The sequence below is a fragment of the Trachemys scripta genome, chromosome 4, assembly GCF_013100865.1.
Source record: "Trachemys scripta elegans isolate TJP31775 chromosome 4, CAS_Tse_1.0, whole genome shotgun sequence".
Taxonomy (NCBI): domain Eukaryota; kingdom Metazoa; phylum Chordata; order Testudines; family Emydidae; genus Trachemys; species Trachemys scripta.
The window spans coordinates 64,685,355-64,705,355 of NC_048301.1; the positions used below are offsets into that span (position 1 = coordinate 64,685,355).

The following is a 20,001-nucleotide window of genomic DNA, read 5'->3' on the forward strand; positions in this document are numbered from 1 at the left end:
CAGTGCACTGCGTGGGTGTAATGTGTGGGTATATTCTAGGATGAGAGTACAGAAAGAAGCAGGATTTTGATCCCAGTCTCCTGAATGGTTACATACAATTTGCAACCCAGGCAAATGTGACATAAAAATTATTCTCACGGCTGAAGCAGAAAGAAGTTTTCTCTGTGCCCACAGCAAGTTCAGAAATAGAGTTTTTGTGCCCTCTGGTGGCCAAGAGAAGATTAGAGAAATGAATGTTGAATGTGAAGGCATTTCAACTTCAGTAAAGTTTCAGATTTTCATTACATCATTTGCAGTAAAGAGTGCAATCATCCCAGTAATAAATCTAACTGAAACTTGTAGTACAACTCAGACATCAGCATTGTCTTCTGTTCAGCCCTCCTGTAAATTCACCATAGTATGATTGCATTTTGGTGCAAATGCTAGGGCTGGTCAAAAAATTTGCATATAAACATTTTATTAAATAGAAAATTGGGCTTTCAATTAATTTCCGCTCCTCCCCCCATTTTTGATGTTTCACCGGAAAACCAAAAATCTATACTTTCAGTTTTTGGTCACAAATTTCCCATCCCGTTAACACAGAAACACCCGCTTTAGTGTGCTGCAGACTTCGCATTTCAATTCTATTCAGATTTTTATATCATGCTTATCACCATAGTATCTAAGTGCCGTTGTACGTTGTATACAAAGGATGGATGTGTGGTCTACTTAGGTCTGTGGTCAGAGGTACAATTTCCCTTCCTCTTGGATAAGCTTGGTGTTTCCCATGATCCCTTTTAGCTCTCTTTCCAACTGACACTCTTTGAAGCTGGGAAAAATCTTCTGACTGGAGGATTGAACATCTCAGCAATCTGCTATACTTCTGTGAGCTCCAAAAAATCAAGAAAAGCAAATCAAATTGCAGATCAAAGATGGTGACAGAAAGGTGAAAGAAAAGAGTGAGAGAAAGAAGAGTGAAATCAAAGGCAAGAAAAAGAAGAGACTTTCCTGCTCTAACATAAATAACAGCCAGTAAATAAATAAGTGATAGAGTTCAACCAAACCCAGGAGTGTAGTGGGCCCAATCCTGCAGTTCTTACCTGGGCAGTTTCCCACTCAAAGGACCAATTTTGCTCTCTATTACAGAGGAGTGCAGTAGCCCCACTGAAGTCAATGTAGTGAATCTGGATTTACACCAGTGTAGCTGAGAGCCGACGTTGGTCCAATTTGTTCCTTTCCTATCCATTGACACAGCTTAAACTCTCATCCAGGTTCTCATCCTCTTGTGTCTCAATTACTGCAACATCCTTTATTTTTTTTTGGCTTGGAAAATGCAGTCTTGCCCCTCCTCATATTCATTCAGAATGCTGCTGCAAAGATCATTTTCCTGGCCTGTCACTTTGACCAGGTCACTCCTGTCTTTGCATCCCTCCACTGGCTCCCTCTTTTCTATCACATCAAATATAAGCTCATTATCTTCACTGTCACAGAACTTCACAAGTAATCCCCACCTGCATATAATTTCTCATTCAGTATAGAATAGTTGACTCCCACCTCCAATCAGCCTGTGATGCCTGCCTCCACTGCCCACTTATTACATTTTCAAACACCTTGTTCTTTTTTCTATGCTGCCCTTCATGCTTGCAAGGATGTCTCTGAAAACATATAGAAAACTAATTCGTTATCCTCTTTCAAATCTCTCCTTAACTGTGCTATGTGGCTTGCTTACGTAAAACTGGACAATGGTTAGACTGCTGGTGTACAGAGACCACTGCCAATCATGCTGACCAGTACTGTCATTGTTTCCTGCTACCTCCCATCAGTTTTTCTGTATCCATCTGTTGTCTTATACTTAGATTGTGAGCTGTCTGGGGCAGGGATTGTCTTTTTATTCTGTGTTTGTACAGCATCTAGCAGAATGGGGTCCTGGTGCATGACAGGGGCTCCTAGGCATTATGATAATAAAATAATAATAATAATGAAATGTAAAAATATTTCAAGGAATTAAATCAGCTAGCCAAGTGCATATTGCAGGAAACCTCTTTGGTTGCACTGCTAGTAACTTCTGAGTTTTCCAATATTCACCCATTTGTATCTGTCTTGTTGGCCACTCAGTAATATATGGGTTTATTCTCCCCTTGATGTGTGCATGTAACTCCTATCAACATTAATGAGGTTTGCATTTATGCCCCAATGGAAGAATATGGCCCCATTGTGATCACCTCACACATCTGTTGATATCTGTTGGTTGCAGGGTCTTTAAAGAATGGCTGCAGATGGGAATTTTCTAGCAAGTGTTCATCCTAAAGAAATTACCTACAACTTCTCAGACATTCATTAGTAAGTACAAGTATAAATTTTTGCTTGATTGTGTCTAGTACTGGTCTTCCCTTTGCCCTGCCACACAATTCCACACCACTGTTGATGCAAGAGACTTCTACAATCCAATCTGTTTCTATTTTCCCTTGTGAATAGGTCTTCATTTTTCTCTCCTTGTGCTAGTTATTATCTAAGGCCTCAGTCAGCACGAGGATCTGGTAATATGGAACCCTGTGTTTGTGTGAGTCCCACTGGAGTCAAGAGTCTATGTTAGTGGATCCCCATGTAGGGTCAGGGCCTATTCTGTAAACTGTTGTTTAACTCTGCTGGGTTTTTGGATAGTTTTCGTGAAAGGCCTCCTTCCCTTTGGCAGGACATAGGCTTTACCTCAAGGTTAAAGAGAATACATAGTGGCATGAGGAGTGGCTAGCGGTGACACAGAAAGGTAACAATTTGATTTCTAATTATGATACCCTCTGGATTCATTGGAGTAGGCTGAGTGCATGCACACCTGCCAGAGGCAAACTTACTGCCCTTCATTAGTCCAAACAGGAATGCATTTCACTGAAGGTATCTGAGGAATGCACCATATTTAAATGGCAAAGATCTAACCAATGTTTCATAATGGCAGATTAATTGCCAGAACAAGAACACAAATGTACATAAGTTCAATGAAGATGTAGAAGTTCAATAGCCACTTAAAGGGGCTCGGGAAAGTTAAAGACCATTTAAAAATATTGCTTTGCTTGTGTTACAAATAACTTCTTAGATTATTAACATTAAAAAAAAAGAAAATTGTATTTTTTTTTTACAGTTTATGCTGTTCATTTACCTTTTACATTTTTCATTTGATTCAGTTTCCCTATAGTTTAAAACAATTTTCCAGTGAATTTAACTTTTCTCATGCACTAACTCAGTGCTCTAATGTCTGCATTGTCCACCCAGTTCATTCATATTTCATTCTTAAAGTTAAAATAATTACACAAATGTGCCAGTGAAAGACACTGGGTCAGATTCTCAGCTGGTGTGAAGTGGAGTCGCTCCATTGATTTCAATACATTAATTTACACCTGATGAGAATTGGACCCTATTTAATCCTCTTTATATCCTCAGAACAGAGATTGTGCTGGCAGCAGAAGTGCAAGCTGCCCAATATTGCCCTGCCAAAGTGCTCTAACTCTCCTCTAGAGGGACTGCTTTTTAGGGAGAAAGAGTGATTCAATCTCTGTGCCCACTCAGCTGTTGGCCACTATACTGAGATTGCCAACAAGAGTAACATTTGATAGCCACTGTGATGATGTAATTTGGAATGTGCATGTCTGTCTATTTTTACTGGACTACATAGGATCTGCGGCATTCAACATTCAATTCTTGAAGCTTTAGAAACACAAAATTAAGCCATAGAAACATACAGGAATTGGAAGCTGTCTTTAATCTTCAAATGAAGCTATATTCTCACCGCAACTCTTACCCTTACCCTCCTGTGCTAAGGTATTTCACTTCAGCTGGTAAATGAGGTCACCACCCACTTTCTGTAGTAGCACCCGGCCCAGGAAATTTCAGCTTTAATTTCCTGACTTTTAGTCTCTACATACCTTATTTTTTGTGGCTTAAATTTCCCATTATGCACTGGTGTTAACTATAAAGAAGATACTGTAGGGCAATTTATGGTGATTTTGCATAGTCAAGGATTGCCTGACTTGGCTCTGTATTAGATATATTACACAGAACATAAACAATTCTTTAAATTAGTTTTTGGACTGCATCCCTCCCATGAACTGCGTTTCCATCATGCATACCCATGGGAAACTCTTTAATGAGATTAAAAGTTGTTGACAATGGGATAGTTTGACTCTTGTTAAAGAATAGGTTTTGTTTCTGCTATTCTTTATAAAAATTATTGACTGATAGTGCATTGTGGGGAGTTTGTCACATCACATTTCATGTTCTATAAATTACTTAATCTATTTAAATTAAGGAAAGTTTAGAAATTTGTTTTGCTAAAATCGCACTAAACTATGATGTCCCTTTTCAGCCTGTCCATTCCTCTGATTGCAGATAAGTATAAGGTGGGTGAAAACATGGACTTTCCCCTTTCTAACTGCTCTAGTTTTCTCTTCCCTGCGGCATTCATTTGGTGATGCCACAGTTCCAGATGTGGCAAACCAAACTCAGTTTAACTTCAGGTGCTCACTGTAGGCGCAAAGCATGGTGAATTTGATCCTGAACTTCATCAGAAATGACAACAAATCAGGACACAATATCATTGCAACACCACTATGCAACCTTAATTTGACTCCCTTTTCTGGATGCACGATGATATTCTCTAATTGCATCATCACATATTACTTCTTCCGTAGAACCGCTGCACTACTTATTGTATATAAACCCATATGTATGTTAAGTATCAGGGGGTAGCCATGTTAGTCTGGATCTGTAAAAAGCAACAGAGAGTCCTGTGGCACCTTTGAGACTAACAGATGTATGTTCTGATTCATCACAGTGTTCAACCTTTGCAAGCTGCAGGTTTATTACTGACACACCTGTGGCAAAGGTGGCTTTGGTCATGATTATCTACATTTTTTCGTAAACTTCTGTAACATTTACAGTGCATAGGCTGTGGGCCAAATCCTGTAAATCTCACTCAGTCTTTACTCCTATGACTTCAATGAGCGGTTTTGCCTGAGTAAGGATTTCAGGATTTGGCCCAGTACATGGGTGTGAACCTGTGCATACAGCTCAAGTGGAGGGGTTTTACCTGAGGTTTTCTGAACTGAATTCGGACTCCAGAAAACGAAGGAACAGGTCTCGCCCCACTGGATCTTTCAGCACCTCATCTATAGAAAAGCCCCATCTTTTCACACGTTGTTGGCTGGGCTCTTTGCTGTTAAAGTGAGAGAGAGGAAAGGTAAGAGTGAATGCATGTCCATCTATGGTCCAGAATGGCTGAATGGCAATTGACTCTATTCAACATCAAAGGGAAAAAGGATGACAAACCAAAGGGTGAGGCTTCTCTTGTAACTCACACAAATGGACACCATCATGCACCATATGAAAAGAAGAACTGAAGACTAGGGCACCTACCCCTCTGAAAATCAGGCTTTTTTAAGGTGTCTTAAGTTGCACATCCAAAAATGGAAGCACACAAAATCATTAGTCACCTTTGAAAATCCTGTCCTAAATACTTCCCTAATATTACTGTTCCATGGCAGTAATTTCTATAGTTACATCAGGGATATGGTATATTTGCAAATGGGAGGAGGTAGTGTCTGCTATTGCAAATTAGAAGAGAGGTTTCCAGGAGAACGACAATGCATTAAAATGTGGCCCACACTATGAAAATGTTTGAGGAGTCTCTGATTAAGGGTGACATAACATTAGGTACCAAATAAGACACATCCATTAAAATACAGCATGGTTGCTCAGACTAGTAGTACTAGAATCTCGGTCTCCTTAAGACAAGTGCAATGCCTAGTGAACGACATGCTTTTCTGTTTCACAGATTACAGATGAGGCTTGGTCATGAAAAATTCCTAAAATCAGAGACTCTAATAGACCGGGGTGGTCCCTGCTAAAAGGACAAAGGAGGCCAGAATGTAGGAGTTTCAATTAGTGTGCCTGCTTTTAATTTTCTTTTGGTGTAAAGATTAAATAAAGATAAAATAAATGTCATTGCGGGGACAGAGTCTTTTAAAGTCTTGACATTGTATTAGGCATGGAGTGAACTGGGATTTGATATGACCTCCACTTGACAGCCCAAACTGTATCCAAAACTGAATTACTTTACAGTTGCATTTCCCAAAGTGTGGGGTTACAGGAAGGACTAGCTGCAGGGTCACAGTAGCTGTATAAATTAAGATGGGTAGGCCTTTGCCAACACATGGTGAGTTTGAAATCGGGTATGAATAGTTTCATTTTCCTGAAAAGGGGGTGGCTGGGAGCCTCAGCTTTCGAAATTATTCAAACAAGTTGCAACTAGATGCAGATGCAGCTAATGCTCTTGGAGTAGGGAATAAAATGGACCTATCAAGCTATTGTTCTCCCATCTCCCAGCAATACCATCTTCTCATTTTCATCACCAGGAGAATCATCTCTATTAACTTGACCTGAGACCGTAGAGGCGGCGAGGCATTTCTTTACACTCATATGCAGCCCTGACATCAGGTTTAAATTATAGTTCTCAGGAGCACAAAAGTCTTTCAGGAGACACCATGCTGACCACTTGGGGAGATACAGTAATAATATAGCTTCAGATATCAGGGTACCAGCACTCTGTTTATATCAGAGGGACATTTTGCTGCAGTTATGGCTGTTTATTCCATACAAAACTTGTTAAATAAATTCACATCAGGGTCTTGCAGGGGAAGTAAAAACCAAAAGTGAAATAGATTAAAAATAAGTCCAGGGTATCACAAAATAAAAGATAAGGGAAGTAGGGATTAAGAAATGGATCACAGATTCCTGTGTGTGATGGAGTGAAAGTGGGGAGGTATCTTTGACAATTGAGGGAAACACAAAAATCCATTTGCTCTGTCCTTAGATTTCTTTTAGGACAGGATTTGATGTCTGGCTGCTGAGTCTGGTACTCTCCACAGGCAACCATGTGCCTGGAGATGATGATTTGGGATGGACTGGCCCTCCAGAGGCAGACCCAGTATTTTGATTTTGAGTTTTTTTTACCTCCAAGTCCCAAAGAGTAGATTTTACCTTAGGTTTCTATCTCGTAGTCAGGCATGAGAATTGAAGCAAATTTGTAGCTCCCCTTCGAAATATTTGACTATTTTAATATCACACCCAGGTCATATTTGGTCCTGAGTAGGAATGCCAATTAAACATTCACACAGTAAGAGCAAAGGATTGGGAGAAGTGGATGCTGCCTAATCACCATGGTGCCTGAACTGAGGTCTAGCAATGTGACCGATGGGTGTATGTGAATGAGCTGGGGAGCCAGGACCCAAGTACTCTGAGGCTGCACTCAGAGCTGCTCTTGCAACTGCTAGACATATGCTCAGGCATGATGATTCTAGTCCCAAGTGCTACTGTCATTGTGATCTGAGTAAATAAGGACACTGGGTTTAAACTTTATTCTGCCTTATATCTTGTGTAGTCATTCACACCTGTGCAAAGTGGGTATACAACATGACCATTTTGGTTTAGTAAACTTGCACACCCATTTTTCAAGGGCGTAAATAAAATAACCACACAAGGTGTATGGCAGTGGAGAATCACCACTACATTCTTTCCTTTACCTTTTCAGGCATTTATTATATGCCATAGAAGAGCAAAACAAAGAAGAAAGGCCCAAATCTCTCTGTGGCCATCTAATATAACTTATGAAAATTAAAAAAATAGCATGAGCCCTTATTTCTTGCAAGCAGGTGTCACTTCTGAACATACCCATGTATACAATCTACTGTCTATATGGGGAGCGCAATACAAATAAAATGAAAGGATTGCTTTAAGGTTATTCATAGTTTCCATGGAATTTCAATTTCTTACCTCATTTCTATGTCCCATAAAGTAGCGTCATCGCTTATCCAGGGATTGGAAGGTTCAGCAGGAGTTATAAATGGATCATATTCAATGTACTGGTCTGAGTAAGTTATTAAACTAGGACAGGGGGAAAAAGAAAAGAAAAGAACAGCTGTGGCCTACATGTTTACATGTGAATTGGCAAACTACAATTCTTCAACAATTTTCTTTTTAGTTTTGCATATTGGTCAAATTTTCCAACAAGCACCTTGATGCTTTGCCCCATGACACCTCTTATGCATGGAAGTTGCTCTCCAGAAAACGTCACAAAGCCACCGCATTGTCCTTCTTAAAACTTATGTCTGCTGTGGTGCGTATAGAAAAACCCAATAACGGTTAGGCAGCTGGAGTGCTACAGCCAGGGCTTTTCACAGTGATCACATCGTTACTGTGTGCTCCCAAGTCAGTTGTATCCCCTTGTTGTCTCGTCTTGTACCTAGGCCTCAATCCTGTAAAGACTTCTGCACATGATTAACGTTATGCTCGTTGTGTAGTTTTATTGATTTAAATGGGATTATGCAACGTGCGTAAAGTTACGCATGGGGGTGGAGGGAATAGACTTTTTCAGGATCAGAGCTTGACTGTAAGCTCTTCACGGCATGAGCCATCTTTTAGCCATGTTTGTGCAATGTCTAGCACAATGGAGCTGCAACCTCTAGATGCTACTGCAATACAATAAATAATAGTTGTATCTTTTAATAATCTAAGTTTCAAAAAATAAAAAAAATGGTGTACATGTTGGTAAAGCTCCCTAAAGTAATTTGCAAGGAGCTCCGCATCATGCTGTGCTCTTGAGCAGGGAAGTTTTTGAGCTGTGTTTATACTAGTGCTGAGTAAATAATTCACAATAAGTTATTCAGCTAATTATGTTCCTTTTTCTTCTCATAGAATATCCACCAGCAGATTGCAATTCCCCCAAGTATTACCTGAAATGATGTGATTACTATTTTGTTGAGTATTTTGTTTTTATTGCAAATAGTTGATATATATGCCATGTTGCTTACTTGTGACCGGTTAGATAAGGCACATATTATAGTTTCTCTTCCTTGATTGAATGAGTGTGAAAGCACTTGCCGGGTAAATAACTGGGGGTGCAGATTTAAAAAGTGGTTTCCACAAATACTTGCAGAAACAACTTGGGAATTCCTCTTGTGGGAACATGTTTGTGAGTAGAACTTGATCAATCAAATATTTGCAATGGGGGAGGAGGGGAAATCCACAACATGAAGATGAGCATAGCTAAAGGAAATTCATTTAGCCCAGACACTGAATAGTCATGGACAATTTTTTATTTTTTTATTTGTGTCACAGAAGCCAGAAAGTTGCTCTGACCTACCCTACTCACCACCCCTCCTCTTTTTTGGTCCTAACTGTTGTCAGAAGGTATTAAAATCACACACTTTTGTAAATGTAGCAGGTTCCAATAGACCCTCAGGGCATCCAGTCCCATGATGTCTCATCTCATTTCATTAATTACATTTCACGATTGTCGAGGGTTAGGGGTTGGAGGAGGGAATGGCATCCAATTTCAGAGAGCAGCAGCAATCCCAGAGATGGAAATGCGAGAGGAGGTCAAAAAATCAATCAGGTGCACTCTGCTGTGAAAGTTAAATGGCTCCTAATAAAATAATGAGAATGCATTGCAGGCGCCACAAGTCGAAGCAAAAAATAAATTAAAATTAAATAAGTGCCTTCTGCTGATTCAGCCTATCAGCAGCAACTGGATCATTGCTTGTCTAAATGAAGTTATAGGAACAGACAAACCTAAGGGAAAGGCATATAAACTAGGGCTTTTGGGCTTTCAAGTGATATAATATAATTCTGGTAGATGATGTAGTGGTTATGTTTCACTGAGGCATGCAAGAATGGTGTTAGGCACTTCTTACACACACATTCCTGGGGATACTATTAATGCAGGGGATTCACAACACCCTTGGCATGGTTGACACCCATCTTGAAAGTTACAAGATACTCCTCCATGGTTCTGTTGCAGGTCACAGGAAATGAGTTGCCGTTCATTTGAAGAGGCCCAGATTTACTTCAGGAGTTATTACAATGGAATGGCACTACATGACGGTGTTGTATCAATACACAATCATGCAATGTCAGAATGCGAACAAGAGAAGCTCAACCATTGTGGAAAGGAGTGGGTGGAATTTGTGAGGTTAACAGTAACTTCACTCAAGGTACCCAAATCCTAAAGCCAGCAGTGGTGTGTGAGTCAAATGGAGAAAAAGAATGTGGAGGCAGGAAAGAGAACTCTTTTCACTGAGTATTTCTGGCACATACAGCAACAGAGCAATGCTTGCTCCCTCAGGAATTGCTGTGGTGGCTGGATCAACATAGAATCATGGAAACCTAGGGCCAGAAGGAACCTAGAGAGGCCATCTAACGTTTCCCTGTGGATTGAGGCAGGATCATCTATGCCTAGACCATCTCTGACAGGTATTTGTCTCATTTGTTCTTAAAACCCTCCAATGATGGTGATTCCATAACTTCCCCTGGTAACCTATTCCAGTATTTAGCTATCCTTACAGTGAGAGTTTTTCCCAACTTCTAACCTACATCCACCTTGCTGCAGATTAAGCCAGTTACTTCTTGTCCTACCATCAGTGGACATAACATGCACTTTCTTTAATCTTCCCACAAAGGTCAGGGTTTTCTAACCCTTTTATCACTTTTGTTGCTCTCCTCCAGACTCTCTCAATTTTGTGAACATCTTTCTTGAAGTGTGGTGCCCAAAACTGAACACAGTACTTCAGCGGAAGCTTCACTACTGCAGAAGAGAGCAGAACAATTACCTCCTGTGTCTTACATACAACACTCCTGGTAACACACCCCAGAATGATATTTCCCATTTTTGCAACTGCATAACATTGACTCACATCCAATTTATGATCCACTATTACCCTCTGTGGCCCAGGGACCTCTTGCTGCCAACTGGCAGAGGGCATAATGGGGGCATAAGGGTTATAGGAATCCCCTGGGTCTTTACATTCTAGTTGACCAAAGAGTGTCATTTGGGGTCTGTAATAAAAGCCTGTGTCGCTCTGGTCATCAATATAATTATGAAATGTAGGTACTGATACTATGTAAGAGTTATGTACTATATACTGAAAATTATGTTCTTAAGGTATGCAACTGCGGGGTTGGTCACCAGGAAAGGTGAAAAAGGTTGTTCTCTATCTGTTTATGTTTACATGTAAACAAAATATTGTCTGGTTCACACCGGGCAACCTGGTATTCTAAGTCAAATGCTAATGAAGAGCTGATGGGGACTTCAGAAGGAAACTATCAGCAAGAGGTAAACAGTGCGGGGGGAAGGGCTATCTTGAGATATGCATCAAAGGTGTGACTGGTACATTTAGTGAGGCAAAGAAGACACTTTGGTATCCTTCACTGAGGAAGTAAATAAGTAAATGGACAGTGAGTTCACTTCATAAAAAAGGGATCTTTCAGCCAGGCTTGGTTGAAATCACTGGAGAGAACCTTAGATAAGATAAGCTTCATTAGACAGGAGGACAACCTGGTAGTTAAATGTAGTCTCTAGAAAGCGTGTTATGATTTACTCACTATCAATCATTTGAATTTCTGTTCTCTGATAAAGCTTATTCTTGTTTTCACTATAAATATATCTAAGTGCCATGTGTTTAGCAGAGCTGTGTTCTAAGGGATAACTAATAAGCTGTGGTCCACAGTTCCTTTGGGAACAGCAAATCTGGCAGTTCTTTGAGTATTCAGTCGATAAGGGGCTGGATGCTACAGGGGATGGTCGGAGGACTCAGGTATTAGTGTGCCTACCACTAACCTGCATGGAGAAAGTGAGGCTAGCGGAGGCCTGGAAGGTAGTGCTTGTGCTGATTCACAGCAGGTATAGAGATTTCCTCATACTCAGGTTAGGTCATGGTGAGGTATCTCATAACCCTGGGTACCATTCCACCCCCAGATCCTTTCCCCAGTTCCAATGCCTAGCCACTTATCCCAATTTTTTTTGTGCACTTTATTTTTCCTTCCTAAGTATAGTACTTTGCACTTATCTTCATTGAATTTCATCTTAGTGGTTTCAGACCAATTCTCCAATTTGTCAAGGTTATCCTGAATTCAAATCCTGTCCTCCAAAGTGCTTGCAACCCCTCACAGTTTGGTGTCATCTGCAAATTTTATAAGCAAACACTCCACCTCATTATTCAAGTCACTAATGAAAATAATGAATAGTACCAGACTCAGGACAGACCACTGAAGGTCCCCACTAGATATATTCTCTCAGTTTGAGAGTGAGCCATTGATAATGGGCTTAGTATGGTTTTTCAACCAGTTTTGCATCCATTTTATAGTAGTTTCTTCTAGACCAAATTTCACTAATTTACGTATGAGAATGTCACATGGGACTATGTCAAAAGCAGTACTAAAATCAAGATATAATCACATCTACTTCTTCTCTCATCCACTAGGCAAATAACCCTGTCAAAGAAGGAAAGTAGGTTGGTTTGGCATGATTTATTTGTTGACAAATCCATATTGGCTAGTACTTACCCTATTATTCTCAAGGTGCTTACAAACTGATTGTTTAATAATTTGTTCCAGAATCTTTCCAGGTATTAAAGTTAGACTGACTGGTCTATAACTCCCCAAGTCCTCTTCCCCCTGTTTTTAAAGATAGGTTGTATGTCTGCCCTTCCCCAGTTCTTTGGGATATCATCCATCCTCAGAGATAATCATTATGGTTTCCAAAATTGCTTTAGCTAGTTTCTTAAGATCCCTAGGGTGTATTTTGTCGGGTGTATGCACAAGAATCTGAAAACTACCCTTTTCTCCTGGGTGGTAGGATTGCAACCTGCTTTTCATTTGTTTTTTTAGCATGAAAATGGGAAAGGAATTGGCATTGCTATCCCAGGTTTCTGCCATATGGATGTATTCCCTTAGAGTGTTCAGCTGGATGGCTTATATGTGGTTGTTTTTGCCTTATTTGAATTCATAACCTCTATGACTCTATATTTGCATTTCAAGAGTCTTGCTGGAAAGATGAACAACATAGGGCTGATCCTGGGCCAGGTGTAAATTAGGTGCTAAAGTCAAGTGAAGTCAGTGATTTGTACCAGTATAAAACTAGTATAAGGGAGACAGAATCAGGCTCCTCTCTAGAGACATTCCACTACATGCAAACAGACTTCATCCAACTGAAGGATGTATTGACAACCTTCTTAGAGCCAGAGGGGTACCCTAAAGTATTTAGAGAAGGATATTACAGCTGCCATCTTGGGAATGGAAGCATGTTCCAAAGAGACCACAAGTTCCAGCATGCAATGCTCCATCTTGATGTGAGAGGCCTTTTTCTCAGATCAAGAAATACACGGGCTGGGACCACATCTGTCTTTAAGATTCAGATGCCTACAGATTATACCTTTGAACCACCTCCAATCCCTTCCTCCATAGACAAACAAGGCCCATCCCAATCTGGCCTTAAGCATTCATTCATTATAATGTCTATGCTGGGCCAGCCCCAGGTAAACCACGGCCACAGTATTAATGCACAACTGTACAGATGGTAGGGAATTATTCAGTGAATTTTTCTTAAAATATCAATTAATTAAAACCAAAACTTTTCATGGGAAAGGGTCAACTTCTTGACTCAAAATTTTTTTGAAAATCAAAGTGTCCAATTTCAATATTATGAAAATGAAAAATTTCAGATCCACAATTTGAAAGGAATTTTCATTTCAAAATTTAAACTAGAGTAAAAAAAATTAAGAAAACAAAGTGGTCAAAATAAAAAAACATTTTGAAATTAAAGATTTTGGTTGATCTGAACCAATTTTTTTTTTTTGAGATTTTGACTTTTTGTCCTTGTGATCGGGCAGCTGCCCCTCACTAGTTGAAAAGGGGTTAAAAGCAGCCTGAGGGAGGCTATGGCAGAGGCAGCCAATTAGAAAGGGGCTGAGAGGAGCAGCCAATCATAGAATCATTGAAAATTAGATTTGCAAGAGACCTAGCCCAACCCCCGCTCAAAGCAGGACCAATCCCAACTAAATCATCCCAGCCAGGCCTTTGTCAAGCTGGGCCTTAAAAACCTCTAAGGATGGAGATTCCACCACCTCCCTAGGTAACCCATTCCAGTGCTTCACCACCCTCCTAATGAAATAGTTTTTCCTAATATCCAACTTAGACCTCCCCTACTGCAACTTGAGACCATTTCTCCTTGTTCTGTCATCTGCCACCACTGAGAACAGCCTAACTCCATCCTCTTTGGAACCCCGCTTCAGGTAGTTGAAGGCTGCAATCAAATCCCCCCTCACTCTTCTCTTCTGCAGACTAAATAAGCCCAGTTCCCTCAGCCTCTCCTCTTAAGTCATGTGCCCCAGCCCCCTAATCATTTTTGTTGCCCTCCGCTGGACTCTCTCCAATTTGTCCACATCCTTTCTGTAGCGGGGGCCCCAAAAATGGACGCGATACTTCAGATGTGGCCTCACTAGTACCGAATAGAAGGGAATAATCACTTCCCTCAATCTGCTGGCAATGCTCCTACTAATGCAGCCCAATATAGCATTAGCCTTCTTGGCACCAAGGACACACTGTTGACTCATATCCAGCTTCTCGTCCATTGTAACCCCCAGCTCCTTTTCTGCAGAACTGCCGCTTAGCCAGTTGGTCCCCAGCCTGCAGTGCATGGATTCTTCTGTCCTAAGTATAGGACTCTGCACTTGTCCTTGTTGAACCTCATCAGATTTCTTTTGGCCCAATACCCCAATTTTTCTAGGTCACTTTGGACCCTATCCCTACCCTCCAGCATATCTACCTCTCCCCCCAGCTCAGTGTCTTCCACAAACTTGCTGAAGGTGCAATCCATCCCATCATCCAGATCATTAATGAAGATGTTGAAGAAAACCAGCCCCAGGACCGACTCCTCGGTCACTCCACTTGATACCGGCTGCCAACTACACATCAAGCCATTGATCTAGCTGGCTTTCTATCCACTTTATAGTCCATTCATCCAATCCATACTTCTTTAACTTGCTGGCAAGAATACTGTGGGAGACTGTATCAAAAGTGTTGCTAAAGTCAAGGTACATCATGTCTACCGCTTTCCTCATATCCAAAGAGCCAGTTATCTCATCATAGAAGGCAACCAGGTTGGTCAGTGCTTGGTGAATCCATGTTGATGGTTTCTGATCACCTTCCTCTCCTCCAAATGCTTCAAAATGGATTCCTTGAGGACTGCTCCATGATTTTTCAGGAACTGAGGTGAGGCAGACTGGTCTGTAGGCTGGCAGGCTCATATAAGAAGGGCTGTGGGGCAGAGCAGAGTTCAGTAGCTGCCTGGAGTTTGAGGGGAGAAGACCAGTCTCCTAGCAGCAGGAAGGAGTGCCAGCAGCTGGGACAGAGCAGTGCTGCAAGCAGGGGCCAAGGGAGCTAGAGAGAGCTCTTGGCTAGCTGTTAGGGCCTGCAGGCTGAGGTAAGGGCAGAAGAGGGTTCTGGAGCTGTATGGGAAGCAGCCCTGGGACAATGAACTGCAGTTGCCACCGAGAGTGTGGCTGGACGGATATTGCAGGTCCCACAGAAGCGGGGAATATAGAGTGTGGCACAGCCGGAGGGCAGTATCACTGAAGAGGATGCCTGAGTCCTGGGAGTGGTGCGAGTCCTGGAACAAAAACGATGGTGGTGGGGCACCACTAGAGGAGGGCACCCTGGTGAGCAGACCTAATTCCCATGACAGCCGGCAGGAGGCACCAGAGTGGTGAGTGAAACCCATCACAGTCCCAATTTGGGATAGGAAAATTTGTCAAAATCTCAAAAAAATTTGTAGGACAGTAAAAGCATATCCTGCCTCACTCTATCCAGCACCTGATATGGATTCTGTTTATACATCAGGCACCAACTTCTTAGTGGTTCTGAGCATCTGTAACACCCATTGGGAGGCAGTTCAGCCTAGTGGCTAGAGCACTGGACTCAGTAGACATGGATAGTATTTCCGGCTCTGCCACTGGACTGCTGAGTGACCTTGGGCAGCTCACTTCACCTTCAGGAGTCCCAGTTTCCCCGTCTGTCAATGGGGATATTGATACTGACTTCCTTTGTAGAGCACTTTGAGATCTGATGCAAAGAACTAGGTAAGAGTTAGATGTTAGGAGTAGTACTGACTTCAAAGGAAATTGCTGCTGCTCAGCAGGCCCTGGATCCTGGATGGTGCTGATTGGCCTTAATTTCCACTGGCTTCAATTAGAGTTGAGGGTGCTCAGCATCATGCAGGATTGAACCACCAGTGAGCAGCTCATTTCATGATTTAGCTGCAGATGAGAAACACAGCTGTACAGGAGATTCAGGGGATGTCTACACTGAAAGTAGGCACCTGTGACTGGTCCGTGCCAGCTGGCTCGGACAAAGGGGCTGTTTAATTCCGATGTAGAGGTTTGGGCTTGGGCTGGAGCTCAGGCTCTAGGACTCTGCGAGGTGGGTATTTCAGGTATCAACCTCCTGTGGGAGTTAGATCTCAAGGCACATGCAGGTTGAGTGGCTGGACTGTATTATGTCTTGCTAACACTGCAACTTGTTTCCCTTGCCTCCACCCCCACCTCCACCTCGGAGTTCTCTCATGACTGTCCTGAAATGCCTTTATACTGAACTGAAAAAATGCCAGTTGGCGTTGCATAGGGTGCTGCTGTCATCATTCGGCTGTCTGATGGAGAGCACAGGACGGAAGTCTCCATTGTGCTGTAACATGCTAAACTGCCACACTGTCAGCTGAATTAATCTCTTAAAGTGTGGACTTACTCTAACAGTGACTGTAATAATGGCACCTTCTTACTCAACGGAACTGGTCCTTGTGTGTTCAGCATTTTACATGCTGACTGGAGAGACAACATTCGTTGTTTCGGATAATTGTTCACATCAGCTCATTCCTTCTCATTTGCCCTCTCCTCTGTCCAGCTATGTAACTAATCACCCCATTTATTATCTTCTCCTGCTCTGGTCTTTGCACCTCATTCAGTGCAGCTCCCCATGTCTGGGATTCTCTTCCTGGCCCCGTTCACTATGCCTCTAAATCCCAGAACAAATCTCCAGATTTGACTGTAAAAGGAACATGTAACCCTATAATAACCTACCAAAGGAACCTCTAGGTTTTATTGCTGCAACTCTTGTCCTTCCCCCTGCCTTCCAATGTCTGCTACAGTAGAACCTCATAGTTCTGAACACCTGAGTTACAAACTGACTGGTCAACAACACAACTCCTTTGGAACTGGAAGTATGCAATCAGGAAGCAGCAGAGATTTAAAAAAAAAAAAAAAAAAAGCAAATACAGCACATTGCTGTGTTAAACATAAACTACTAAAAAAAAAGGGGGGAAAGCAGCATTTTTCTTCTGCATAGTAAAGTTTCAAAGCTGTATTAAGTCAATGTTCAGTTGTAAACTTTTGAAAGAACCACCATAATGTTTTGTTCAGAGTTATGCACATTTCAGAGTTACAGTCTCCATTCCTGAGATGTTTGTTACTCTGAGGTTCTACTGTATCTGTTTTCCTTATGTCTTACAGTTACCTATGGTAAATAGTACAACACCTATTGACTTCAGAGGGAGCAGAATAGACCTCAGACTATACACTTCAGGACAAGAACAATGACCTTTACTTCCTGGAGGTCTTCGTGCCTTGAACATTGTTGATAAGAACACTCTGGCTTGGGTTAACTGGATTGCATATGCCAAATTAATAGGACAAGAACATTTCTGAAACAAAAGTTTCCTTTTTGGTTTGAAAAAACTTTTTACTTTGAAACTTTAGTTAAATTAGTTTAGTTAAAGAAGGTTTTTGTTCCTGTTTTTTAATTGTTGAAATAAAAACAGAGCATTTTGAAATTATTGAAACAAAACATTTTGATTGACCTGATCTGAATTTTTTTTCCAGATTATCCGTTTGTAAACAAGTTTGAGATTTTGACTTGTTGTCCCAATTTGGGATGGAAAAACATCTTGAAATCTCTAAAATTCTCATGGGACAGGAAACTATTTCCTGCCTAGCTCCAATTGAAACAACTATTTACTTTTGAAAATCTTGGCATTAATAAATACTATTATTAATAACGACAGTTCAGCTCTACTTGAGGAACATGTATGCTCACTGTTAATAAATTAATGAGTTCTACTGATTTTATCCTTCAGAATTAATACAATTCTTGCAAAACTATAAAAAAAGATAAATTTGTTTGTCTACAAATTACCTGTCTGGAGATTTTTACTGCCTCATGATATTAACATCCTTATGGGTAAAATCTATGCAAAATGACCTTTACTATAAAGCACTAAATTCAGCTGCTAACTGCCAATGGGAAGAATGGATTCAAAAAGCATAAATATGGATGTGATCATTTTCAATACAGCAAAATATCATTACATTTATGCAAGGTCCTATGAAACATTTGAACGTTTTCTTTTTAATTAGTTACATTTCCATTTAAATGGTTAGTTTTGATGACCCAACAGGGGATTTACTTTCAAGCATATGCCTTCTTAATTTGCCTAATTCAGTATAAATATGTTGAAGGCAGGAGCTGATTCTGTGAAGCACAGCACTTTGCAAGGTAATGTCTTTTTAATTTTTTAAAACATGGCAAATTCCCAATATTTCTCAATTATTTAATTATTTTTCTATAAAGGACCAGCCGTCACCTGGTACTGCAAAAATATAATCATCATTGTTTCATTGCTTTAGATTAAAGTACAGTTCTGCAAAACAACTCTACATGGCATAATGGGGATCCCTATTTGTATCAAAAATTCCATTGCAAATGTTCTCAGTTTACAAGTAACTAAGTTGCTGTTTTCTAACTGCCAGCCCTGCAGATTCACACTGGGATGATCAATTCAAGAAGGTTCTTTTCTGGCTCATGCTTCATCACCAGCAATAAAGATTCCACAGGATAAATTGTGCCATCATTTGCATCTGTATGACCCTAATGCCTTAAAACAGTGCCTCTCAACCTTTCCAAACTCCTGTACCCCTTTCAGGAGTCTGATTTGTCTTGCGTACCGCCAAGTTTCACCTCACTTAAACTACTTGCTTACAAAATCAGACATAAAAATACAAAAGGGTCACAGCACACTATTACTGAAAAATTGCTTACTGTCTCATGTTAACCATATAATAATACAATAAATTGACTGGAGTATAATTTTATTTTTTATATTTCAGTGTATAGTATATAGAGTAGTATAAACAAGTCATTGTTGGTATGAAATTGTAGTTTGTACTGGCCCCACTAGTGCTTTTAATGTAGCCTGTTGTAAAACTAGGCAAATATCTAGATGAGCTGATGTACCCCTGGAAAGACCTCTGAGTAACCCAGGGGTACATGGAGCCCTGGTTGAGAACCACTGTCTTAAAATAATGCCCGGGTTTGAACAGGTGCAACCCTAGTGTCTTCATTGAGCTTGAAAAGCTGTAAGTGTGGGCAGAATCTGGCCCTGCAATTGAAATTGCATTGGCAATTTTATAGGTGATCCATGATTCAGAAGAGAATCCATCTCATTCTCCCAGAGCCGCTCTGGCTAACAGGAGTAAAGAGCAGTAAAAAACAAATTATTTTTCATACAAAATGAGCTGGGAAATTTTATAACTGAAATGGAACTGCTTTCATCCTTTGTACAGAGCCTTGCACCATAACTTTATGGAAAAATGTCAAATTTGATCATCTGAGATGACAAATAGAAATACTAAACCAACAAGAGAGTATTATAATAATATAAATCAAGAAACTCACCTTTCAGCTACTTTGGACATTTTTAAACAGTGTCTGTCTATCTGCACATTCAGAAAGGTTATCTGGGGAAAGAGATGACGGTTAAAAGAGATTAACAACCCAGCAGATCTAGAGCCAGGGGTGCTGGAGAGGCCAGAGGGGCAATGCCCCCCCTCCCCCTTTTTAACATGAGCATAGTCGGGTAGGTGCGGAGAGATGGTGGCAGGGGCTGCGCTTCACAGCAGGGGAGCTCATAAGGTGATCAGCTCCCTGGTCACAAAGGGCAGCCCCTGCTACCGATGTCAACCTCTTCCTGGTAGGCGGGGCTGAGATGGGCCTTAGCCCTGCCTTGCCACAGGGCCCAGCCCCTTGCTCCTCCTATTTCCCAGAAGTTGGAGCTGGGCCGTGGTAAGAGCCCTCCAGAGAGCCACTGTTGGGAGCCCC

General features: G+C 41.1%; 1 protein-coding gene across 3 annotated transcripts in view; it reads right to left on the reverse strand.

Moving 5' to 3' along the window:
* The window catches only part of RGS6 (regulator of G protein signaling 6), a 184,133-nt gene that overhangs the window by 61,287 nt on the left and 102,845 nt on the right, over nucleotides 1-20,001 (reverse strand). For all 3 annotated transcript variants that reach the window (XM_034769280.1, XM_034769279.1, XM_034769278.1), the window contains exons 10-12: nucleotides 19,579-19,640; nucleotides 7,798-7,908; nucleotides 5,057-5,182 (exon numbers count right to left, since the gene is read on the reverse strand). In XM_034769280.1, the coding sequence (XP_034625171.1) occupies nucleotides 5,057-5,182; nucleotides 7,798-7,908; nucleotides 19,579-19,640 (299 nt within the window). The remainder of the gene's footprint in view (nucleotides 1-5,056; nucleotides 5,183-7,797; nucleotides 7,909-19,578; nucleotides 19,641-20,001) is intronic.